The following is a 10,919-nucleotide window of genomic DNA, read 5'->3' as shown; positions in this document are numbered from 1 at the left end:
TTCCAAAAATAACGTGCTGCCTATTCATTTGAAATGCATAACTTCATGCGTTATACCTATTATTATATTATTATTTTTACCATTTGGAATTCTGGTATATCTTACTTAATACTATATTATTAATTAAAAAATAATATTATTTGAATAACTATTTAAACTCCCCAAACCTGCCATTGTCCACACCAAATAATACTGATATTTTAAAATCAACAGTTAACTCTTATGTTTATTTACTTTTTACAACATTCGTCTAACAATATTTGACAATGAGACTTTCACTTTTTTTTATTACCACTGCCTTCGCTGGAAACGCTATGGCGAAGTGTTGGTATGTTATTTGTAATATAATATTTGGAATTGTCATATTAACCAATATATTAGGTGCATTTTGAATCATTCTATCAGCGAACATTACACTAAGCTTGCTTGCCGCAAAACTGGTTCATTAATAATGGAAGGGAATAACATTTATTGTTTTAAAGGTGTTACTTTAAGCGAGTGGGAAACGGTAAGTCCATGATTTTATATTAAATATTCCAGCAAAATGCTAATAATTTATACAGGCCTGTGAGAATGCAGGTGCAGATGGCGGGAATTGCAACAACTAGATAATTTTCTGGGTGTTGGTTTATGGGCCGATATGCGGGGGGAATGGCGCAGTGGTTAAGCGCCATGGTGTTACGACCAGGATTGGTACCGACACGATTGGGCAAGAACGAGAAAGATGTCGGGAACCCAAGCCAGGATTACCAAGGAGCACGAGGTCACGTGATGATAAGATAAGAAACCCTAACCCGATCACCAGGGCCGGAGTGATTACGATCATCGCCAAGGAAGTGATCAACCCAGCTGTGATCACCCCAGGGTAATTATGATTATTTACACGGGAGTGATCACACCTGGGATATAACCTATATAAGGCACGTTCATTACCATATAAATAAATTCGATTCTGGGATTGTTTAGCAGCAATCAAACTTTAGTTAACCTTAATATTTACTTGAAAACGATTATAATTTCACCCCAGTTATTAAGAATCCCCAGTTACCCAGACAGACGCTCAGTTGCTTCAACCCACTGTACTTTACCATAAGAACAGGCTACACGATACCTTAATTGTAACATATGGTTGTTACTTGAGTAACGTAGGTTCGAATCCTGCTTCCTCCACCTCCTCCCCGCTTACCGTGGCAAAGATAACCCGGCTGGCTATCGACAACAACCACCCGCCTGTGCCGTCGAGCCCACACTTGTTGGGAATTTCGTCTCCATGGCTACAAACGACCGACAGCTCCGCTGTTTGGACACAGGCCCCTCTCGATGAAGAGCCGTCAACTGCCGTCAAACGAATCCTCCGTGCGCCTGAAGGCACGGGGTCGCGTCAGTGAACAAACCTGTAAGCAGGACCGGGCACGAACCCGGTCAGGCTCGATTCGCTTCTATGCCCTTGTTTTCCGCTGTGTAAATAGAGAAAATAGAAAGCGCGCCGAGATACCCCTCGGGAGGCTGCTAACGGCCGGCTAATGAGCCGGGCCGAGCCCGGCGTTAAATAATAATACTACTACTACTACTACTTTGTTCTTTGCTGGAGCACCTTGCGGGCTGCGCAGCCCCACTTGACCTGCCAGTTGTTGCTCCACCTTACCATGAACTTACAATACTGTTGTTGTATGACGAGGCGCTAACTTCCATGTGCCTTTGTTTGTTTGTTTATTTCTTCCTAAGAAAACGCGTTTTTTAATCTTTTCCCCTCAAACTCATTGTCCCTCTGGGACTACAAAGGCCAATGAAAAATTGTAAATGGAAAGTTAATGCTGAAAACTTAGCAATGATCCGCCACGCGCACATACCAAGTCGACTCTTTGCTATAGCTTCGTACGAATCTGTTGTGACCATCAGTCGCCTCAAGAAGGGTTAAGGGTGTGGCAGGCCGAATGGTAGTAAGTCACTCATGGGCCAAGGCCGTACCTGCTCACATCTCATCGATTCTCCTTTTTCTTTTTTGTTCAAGGAAATATTTAAATCTAAATTATTTTAAAAGAGGAACTAGAAGAAAATAACGTGGTTCATCAGGACCCCGGACATATCAGGACCCCGGACATTTTTCAACCCAGTTTCATCCTTTATTTTCCACACGTGTTCTTTCCCCCAACAGTAATGGAATCATCAAATTGCGAAGCGCGAATCATTCTTGCTCTAAATGAGCTCCGATCAAGCAAAAAGAAAAGCATACGAAAGGTTGCATTAATATATAATGTCCCAAAATCGACACTACACGACAGAATAAACGGCATCGCTTCTTTGGCCAATCGTCGGCCAGGCAACCAAAAGCTAACGGAAAGGGAAGAGGAAGTAATTGTCCAGTATATACTGGACCTGGATTCCCGAGGGTTTCCAGCCCAGATCGCTGATGTGGCCGCAATGGCCGATCATCTTCTCGCTGCGCGGGACGCGCGACCGGTCGGCAAGCAATGGGCTTATCGCTTCGTACAACGACGCACAGAATTAAAAACGCGTTTTTCTCGCGCTTACGATTTCCAAAGAGCTCTTTGCGAAGATCCTGACGCGTTAAACGCGTGGTTTCAATTGGTGGCCAATATGAGGGCCAAATATGGCATCCAAGACTGCGACATGTACAACTTCGACGAAACCGGCTTTATGATGGGCCAGATTTGCGCTGGAATGGTCGTAACTGGGTCCGAAAGACGCGGAAGAAGGAAAAAAGTACAGCCTGGCAATCGAGAATGGGCGACTGCAATTTGTTGCATCAGTGGCGACGGTTACGATATACCCCCGTATATCATCGTCAAAGGCTTTTACCATTTGTCCAATTGGTATACAGAAGGCGGTCTTCCGGACACGTGGCGCCTCAAACCCACCGTTAATGGATGGACCGACAACGAGACTGGCCTCGACTGGGTTCAGCATTTCGACAACCATACAAAATCGCGGACAAAAGGCGTATATCGGATGTTAGTGCTCGATGGGCACGGCAGTCATCGATCCCCTGAATTCGAGGGCTATTGCAAAGATCACAATATTATTCCACTTTACCTGCCTGCTCATTCATCTCATTTAACCCAGCCACTTGATGTCGGAGTGTTTAACGTCCTTAAGCGGGCGTACGGTCAAAAAATTAACGACTTTATCCGGGCCCACATCACTAACATCAGCAAAGTCGACTTCTTTTTGGCTTTTGCAGCGGCTTACAAAAAGTCAATGACAAAAGAAAATATGGCCGGGGGTTTTCGAGGGGCGGGAATTATCCCCCATAGCCCGGAAATGGTCATATCTAAGCTGGATGTTAGGCTACGGACGCCGCCACCTAAAGAGCTTGATTTTTCCAGCACCGAAACCTGGGTCTCTCAAACACCGCACAACCCGACAGAAGCCGTTAATCAATCTACCCTTGTTAAAAGTCGAATCAACTGTCATCAGGGAAGCTCGCCAACGCCTATTTTTAATGCTGTAAAGCAGCTAGCAAAAGGGTTGGAGTCGATTGCTCATCGAACCACACTTTTGGAAGCGGAGAACCACAGCCTTCGGAAGGCCAACGAAGCGCTTAGCAAGCGGCGCAGGGCTCAAAAAACACGTATCCGCGAAGGAGGGTCATTTACCATACAAGAGGGTCAGAATTTGCTTCAATCAAATGGTGCCGATGGTCTAATATACGAAAAGAAAGATGAAAATGGGGAGGGGAGTAGTGCGCAGCCGGCGACTAAACGACGTTGCGGCAACTGCGGTAAACCTGGACATAATGCACGCACCTGTCAGGAGGATGCAGAAATGTCTGATGTACATATATCCGATTGCATTGAGGTAAATTGAACAACGCTGGCGTTGCAATTGAAATTGGAAGTAGTATTGTGCAGGAAAAGTGTCCGGGGTCCTGATGAACCACGTTACCGTATTTTGTTTTATCTTTCTATTAATCGACTAGAAATGTTTTAAATTGAATTAACTTTTTACATCCGTTTTTACAAATTCTCTTTCAATAGCTTATTGCGAGTTAATTACTTATATTACGCCCAAAATTTAAAAAAAGCAACAAAGCTTCAAATTATACCTAAATAACGGATTTCAATTCATATTTATAATATTTATTTTTGAATTTTTATAGCAAAAATAAGAAATATCTCTTATATTAGATACTGTAAAGGTATTAGTGGTATATGTATAATAATCAGTATATAAAAAGGCGGTTTTACTTATATATATTAATATTAGGATTAAACGCGAAAAGAATAAGTAAATAACGCCTTGATATTAGTTGCAATTATCGGAAATATTTAAAAGTCGGAATTAATCGGTAAAGACGATATAATTTATATGGGATTTTTAAACATTTCCACTTTTTGAAACTTTAATTGGAATAATACTCGCAGTTCCCGGATATAATTTAATTGGAATTTAAAAAAAAAACTTTTTTTATTTGTAATTTACCGAGAATTTTACCCGTCTTTCCTAACGTTTTTACCTCCACTAAAAACAAACTTATCCTTCAAATTGCGTCTTAAAGAGATAAAGGTTAAACTTTACATTTAGGGAGGTAATCCGGTAAATACAACAAATTTAGAAAATTGCGAAATTATCGTTGGTTCTCGGGCTTGGAAGGTGGTCGATAATTGAACCCACCCAAGGGCGGTGGGACCGTGGACGATGAAAATGGATGAGCGACTTGTTTTCCGTAGTTCCTATTTTCAGGCTGATAAGGTGGTTTATCTTCAAGCCGATAAGATGGTTCATAATTGGGCCCACCCAAAGGCGGTGGGATCGTGGACGATGAAAATGGATGAGCGACTTGTTTTCCGTAGTTCCTATTTTCAGGCTGATAAGTGTTACGATCAAGGTATCGGGTAACCTGTTCTTATGGTAAAGTACAGTGGGTTGAAGCAACTGAGCGTCTGACTGGGTAACTGGGGTTCTCAATGACTGGGGGGTGAAGTTATGATCGTTCTCAAGTAAGTATTGAGGTTAACTAGAGTTTGATTGCTGCTAAGCAATCCTAGAATCGAATCTATCTACATGGTAATGAGCGTGCCTTATATAGACTATGTTCCAAGTGTGATCACTCTTGTGTAAGTGATCATGATCACTCTGGGGTGATCACGGCTGTGCTGATCACTTCCTTGGCAATGATCGTGGTCACTCTTGTTCTGGTGATCGGGTTAGGGTTTCTTATCTTATCACCACGTGACCTCGTGCTCCCCTTCTCTGTCCTTGGTTCGTGCTTTTTGGTTAGTTCTGGTTTGGGTTCCCGACACCTCTCTCATTCTTGCCCAATCATGTCGGTACCAATCCTGGTCGTAACATCAGGTCTCCCCTCCCAAGGCCAAGTCCCGTGGCCGTATAAGTAGGTCGCCCTCCTGATATTCTTTCCCAAGCTTCTTTCGTTCTTCTCCGCTAACCGCGATGTCGTCTCGAATTGAAAAACGGTCGCAGCCTGTCCGCCCGATTTCCGCGTCCTCCGTTCGTCGTGAACGCCTGGCTGAAACCATTGTTCTTGAGGGTTTCGAAGTCATGCCGTGTTCTTCCTGTAAGGCCCGCGGCCACTCGTGTCGCATGATCTCATCGAATTCTCGATGTAGCGAATGTGTTCGTCGTGGTCGGAAGTGTGATGCTACTTCCGTTCCTATAACCAATTGTAGGTGGTCTTCCTTTTGCGTGTGAGGTCTGTTTCACAACCTGACCTGTTTTCCCAGTGGGTCGATTGAATCAAGAAAAGAAAAAGTTGGAGTTGCAGGAGTCTGAGGTCGAGTATTCGTTCAACGTCGTAGGTTTGTTCTGCGTCGATTTCGATTGTTTCTTGTGTGCTGGTGCCGTGTGGTGCCGGCTCCAGTAGTGATACGTGAAATGTGGGGTGAATTTTCACGGTGTCTGGTAATGACAGTCTGTAGTTGGTGTCGCTGATTTTCTTACTGATTTTAAAAGGTCCAAGTTTCTTGAAATCAAGCTTGCTGTTTGGTCGTTGTGTTTTGATATTGCGTCGAATGAGGTAGACGCTATCTCCCTCCTTGAAGGATGGTCCCTTCATCCGATGCTGATTGGCGTATTTCATCATTCTTTCTCGTACGAACTCTAGTTCCTGCTGGAGTTCTTGGTGTAGTTGTCGTAGCTCGCTTGCTTGTTTCTCGGCTCGCGGTGCCGTAGTCGTGGTTCTTGGTTCTCCATAAGCCGTAGGGTTGAATCCGTAGTTGGCATAGAACGGGGTTGTCTTGGTACTCTCGTTTTCTGAGCTGTTGTAAGCGAATTGTGCCGTGGGTAGTAGCCGTACCCAATTGTCTTGTTTGTGGTTCACATAGCATCTTAGGTATTGTTCCAAGGTTTGGTTGGCTCGTTCTGTTTGTCCGTCTGTTTGTGGATGGAATGCTGTGGATAGCTTGTGATCGGTTCCTAGCTGTTCCATTAAGGATTTCCAGAATTTTGATGTGAAGAGCTTGTCTCGGTCTGTAACTATGCTTTCCGGGAGTCCGTGATTGCTAACAATCACTCGTAAAAATGTGTAGGCGATTTCTTCGGCGTTGCTGCTTTCTTTGTATGGTAGGAAATAGGCGTATTTGGTGAGTTTGTCCACTATAACTAATATGCTGTCGTATTTGATTCTCGTGAGTGGTTCTTCTGAAGGTGGTAATTTGACGATAAAGTCCATTGTAATAGTTTGCCAGGCCTTGCCGGGGGCTGGTAAGGGTTGCAATAGCCCGTAAGGTTTGTGTCTTGCGGACTTGCTTTTGGCACAGAGTTCGCAATCCTTAATAGCTTCTTGTACTTCTTGTCGTGTTCCTTGGAAGTTGTGGTGTTGTTTTAGCCGTTTCCATGTCTTAGAAATTCCTTGGTGTCCGTGTGCTTTGCTTTCGTGGATCCTCCGTATCTCTTCTGGTGTGGTTACTGTGTTTGTTGTCATAAGGCTTCGATGTGCTGGTAGGAGGTTTCCGTTTTCGTCTGTTGTGAGGATAACCCGTGTTTCCTTTGGCACTGTGTTCTCGTAATCTGGTCTTCGGCTGAGGGCGTCGGCCCTGCCGTTTTCTGTTCCTTTTCGGTAAATGATCCTGAAATGGAATTCTGACAGGAATTCTGACCATCTGATTTGTCGTTTGTTTAACACTTTGCTAGTGGTGAAGTGGGTCAGGTTCTTGTGGTCCGTGTAAACTAACACCTCGTGTTTAGTTCCGGATAACTGTGGTTTCCATTCTTCAAATGCTCGAATGATGGCCATAAGCTCTTTGTCGTGAATCTGGTAGTTGAGTTCTGGTCCATGTAGTTTTTGTGAGAAGAAGGCGCAGGGATGCAACCGTCCTTCTTCGTCTCGCTGACTGAGTTGTCCTCCGATCGCATAGTCCGATGCGTCGGTCTCGACTTCGAAAGGTTTCGTTGGGTCTGGTATCTTGAGGATTGGTTCTCTGGCTACTGCGTCTCGTAGCTGTTCAAAGGCCTGTTGTGTTTGTTCCGTCCACTGGAATTCTAGGTCCTTCTTGGTCATGTTGGTCAATGGGGTGGCAATCGCGCCGTATCCCTTGATGAACCTTCTGTAAAAGTTCACGAATCCGAGGAATGCCCGAACGTCTTTTACGTTCTGTGGTTGAGGCCATTCCTTTACTGCTTGGATTTTCGATTCCTCCATCCTAATTTCTCCAGGAGCGATAGTGTATCCTAGGAAATTGACTTGCTTGCTGTGAAAGAGACACTTCTCGGGCTCAACTAAGAGCTTAGCGTCTTGCAGCTTCTGTAAGACTGTGTGAACGTGTTGCTTGTGTTCTTCCAACGTCTTGGAAAAGACAAGGATGTCGTCCAGGTAGACAACGACGAAAATGTCTAGGCATTCCCTAAGAACGTGGTTGATCATGGTTTGGAAGGTTGCTGGGGCGTTGGTAAGACCGAAGGGCATTACTAGGTACTCATAATGTCCTCGTCTGGTGCGAAACGCGGTTTTCCATTCTTCGCCTTCCTTCACGCGGATCAAATTGTATGCTCCTTTGAGGTCTAATGTCGTAAACCATTGTGCTTGGTAGAGCATGTCTCGGAGTTCTCCTATTAGTGGGAGTGGGTAGCAATTTTTTATGGTGATGTCGTTTAATTGTCTGTAGTCCACGCATAGTCGTAATTTTCCGTTCTTCTTTGGTACGAAGAGGATTGGGTATCCTGCTGGTGATGTCGATGGTCTGATATAACCTTTCTTGAGGTTTTCTGCGAGGTACTCGTCTAGTGCCTCCATTTGTGTCGGGTTCAAGCCGTATATCTTGTGGAACTTGGGCTGTGTTCCTTCTTTCAATGGTATCTCGTGGTCGAACGGACTATGCTCGGGTAGTCCTGTTTCGAGTTCGGGGCTGAATAGTCGCTCATACATCCGGTATTCGGCCGGGATGTTGTCGATCAATGTGGTAAAATTCGATCGTTCTTCGCTCATGGATAGTCGCGATCCTTCCGATGTTGGCTCCAGGCGTGGCTCGCTTTTCCTCAATAGCGCCATAATTTTTTGTTGATTTCGCTCCTGTGCCCTACGCTCGTTGCGTGAAGTCCGTTTCTCGGATTTTCCTTCAGAGGCTAACGGCTCTTCCCATTGGACTTGGCCGGTTGTCCAATCTATCCGGGGGTTGCTCCTTCTGAGCCAGGGGATTCCTAATATTACGTCTTTGTCCCCTATCTCCGTGATGTCTAAGGTGATTTGTTCCTTTCGTCCATAGCTCTCCATCCAGAGGTGTACGGTCTCTGTTTCGATGGTGCCGTTCCCGTATGAAACTGCCTCTCCTTCCACGGTTTGCAACTGGTATGGTTCTTTCTTTTGCTGCCAAGGTATCCGTCGTTTCGCTACGACCCTTGGTGAGATGTAGTTGCCTTGTGCTCCACTGTCGAGGAGTGCTCGTATGGGTCTGCCATCGAGTCGTATGTCGAGAAATATGTGTTCATGTGCTGCTATGGTGTCTTGTGTAGCGTTCAGGGTTCTTTGTTTCGTTCCTGTTGTCGCCGTTCGGTGCCCTGTGCCGTCTGGCTGTCTTAGTTTTTTAACTTGCTGGACTCGCGTCGTGGGTCCTTGTTTTTCTTATCCCTGGGTGTGTGGCTATTTCTTGTTTCGACTAGGTCAAGTGGGTGCTTCGCTGGCACGGGTGTCTTGCGTGCGTTCGTGGTTATCTCGTTATCTCGTACGTTGGGGTTCCACACAATTCTGGTCATTGGTGCAGGTCCTGGTTGCCGTGATTTCTGTTCGTGCCAGGCCTGTGCTTTGGCTAGCATATGTACTCTGCATACGCTTCGGGTGCACTCATACCATGGGAACTGTTTCTGGTTGCAACACGCCATGGGATAGTTGTCGTTAGGCGTGAAGATTGCGGCTGGCTCAGTGTTAAGTCTTATCTTAATTTCCCAATTTGGTAGGTCGGTTGTAGTATATACTTCGTGAATGCCTGTTGTTTTGCGTCGTCGTGGGAAAAAGTTGTGGACTATCTTCCTGCTTAAGTGGAGTCCACAGTTGTCTCGGAAGCATTCTGCCCAAAAGATCTCTGCGTGTTGAGGGTGTTTGGTGTCCAAGGTCGGGTGGTCTCCAAAAGTTGCATTGATTGGTCCTGTAGGATGTCGGATCTGTGCCTGAAGTGGCAATCCGGGAAACTGTACTGATTGGTCGTCTCGGTATAAGTCGATATGCTTCTTTTCGTATATGTAGGGGTTGTTTTCCCTTGCTGCGTTGTACTGGCTCGAGGGCATGGTCTCTTCCTCGCTGGACTCTTCCTCGGAATCCTCGCTTGATTCTTGTGTTGAGGATTGGTTGGTTGTCCTGATGTGGTGGGTTTGTCCCAAAGGTTCCTCATCCGATTCTCCGGAGGCATCCGAGTCCGTGAGTTCGGGTAGTTGGGTCTCTTGTCGGTGTAACTTCGTTGGTTGTCCTGTCCCTAGGGGTACTCGGTTTCCTACTGCTAGGGTTCGAGTGCCTCGGGGCTTCTGTGGGTACCATCCTGCGTCGTTTTTGGAGCTGTTGTGTACCATGCAATTGTTATCGTAGCAGGTGGTCCAGCTCATCGTGCTGTGTTGGTCAGGCCGTAGTTGCTGGTGATTGGTGGCATTAAGTCCTCGTGGTTTTTCGGTCTTGCCCCTAAAATCAGGGACATCTTCCTGGTTTCTCGGACAGTTTCTGGCGATGTGCCCTGTCTTGTCGCACTTGAAGCACTTGCCGTTCTTGGGGTCTTTACGGGGCTTCTTGTGTTGTGTGGCACTGAGGTCCATGGGTCCACTGTGGGTACCATAAGCTGTACTGTAGGTCTGGGGTGCCATGTGACGGGGCTGCTGCCATCCACCATTGTTTTTGTGGTATGTGGGTTGGGGGTGTTGGTACTTGCGTCCCGTGTTGGCTTGTCGAGTCGAGGTGACGAACACTCGTTGTCCGCCTTGTTTTTCCTGTCGGCGTTCGTAAATCCGGTTGTCAAGTTTGATGGCAAGTTCGACGTACTCGAGGAAATCCTCGGGTCGGTCGAGCTTGGATACCTCGTCTTTTACTTCTGACTTCAGTCCCTGGTAGAACTGGAGGATTTTGGTTTCTTCGGTCATGTCCAGCCTTGTTGCTAGCCTTCTGAATTCGGCTGCATAAGCGGAGGCTGACTTGGTTTGTCGTAGGTTGGCCAAGTCTCGTTCGGTCTGTCGTTTCTCATCGGGTTCCTGGAATAAGGAACGGAGGGTGCGTTCATACCCTGCGAAGGTTGAGAAAATGTCGGTGACTTCTTGGCGTCGTTCTTCGGGGGGTACGTCAAGCCATTCTTGCAACAGAGGCTCGAACCAAGACAAGGCTCGTCCTCGGAGGAAAGTGGCCGCGTGTACCACCTTTTCTGTTTCACTGCGGAAAGTTTCCAAATGGAATGCTTGGTAGGTGCGTACCTGTACAAGGTACCCTTTAAGTTGTCCAGGTGTGCCATCGAACGTGGCTGGGGGGTTAAGCTTGA

General features: G+C 46.1%; 2 protein-coding genes across 2 annotated transcripts; both read left to right on the top strand.

Moving 5' to 3' along the window:
• Window positions 1-314: 314 nt before the first annotated feature.
• MGG_16048 (uncharacterized protein) lies at window positions 315-608 on the top strand (the record flags this gene model as incomplete). Its single annotated transcript, XM_003708895.1, has 3 exons — window positions 315-328; window positions 382-508; window positions 564-608. 3 exons carry the CDS (start codon window positions 315-317, stop codon window positions 606-608), a joined length of 186 nt encoding a protein of 61 aa, XP_003708943.1.
• A 4,679-nt stretch (window positions 609-5,287) lies between these two features.
• Window positions 5,288-6,310, top strand: MGG_16047 (uncharacterized protein). The gene is made up of 3 exons (XM_003708894.1): window positions 5,288-5,353; window positions 5,443-5,644; window positions 5,703-6,310. The coding sequence occupies exons 2-3, from the start codon at window positions 5,521-5,523 to the stop codon at window positions 5,840-5,842; spliced, it is 264 nt and encodes an 87-aa protein (XP_003708942.1). The 5' UTR covers window positions 5,288-5,353; window positions 5,443-5,520; the 3' UTR covers window positions 5,843-6,310.
• Window positions 6,311-10,919: the final 4,609 nt, after the last annotated feature.

The sequence above is a fragment of the Pyricularia oryzae genome, chromosome 1 (genome assembly GCF_000002495.2).
Source record: "Pyricularia oryzae 70-15 chromosome 1, whole genome shotgun sequence".
NCBI lineage: Eukaryota > Fungi > Ascomycota > Sordariomycetes > Magnaporthales > Pyriculariaceae > Pyricularia > Pyricularia oryzae.
Note: the sequence above shows the minus strand (reverse complement) of the source record. Positions and strands in the feature narration are given on the sequence as shown.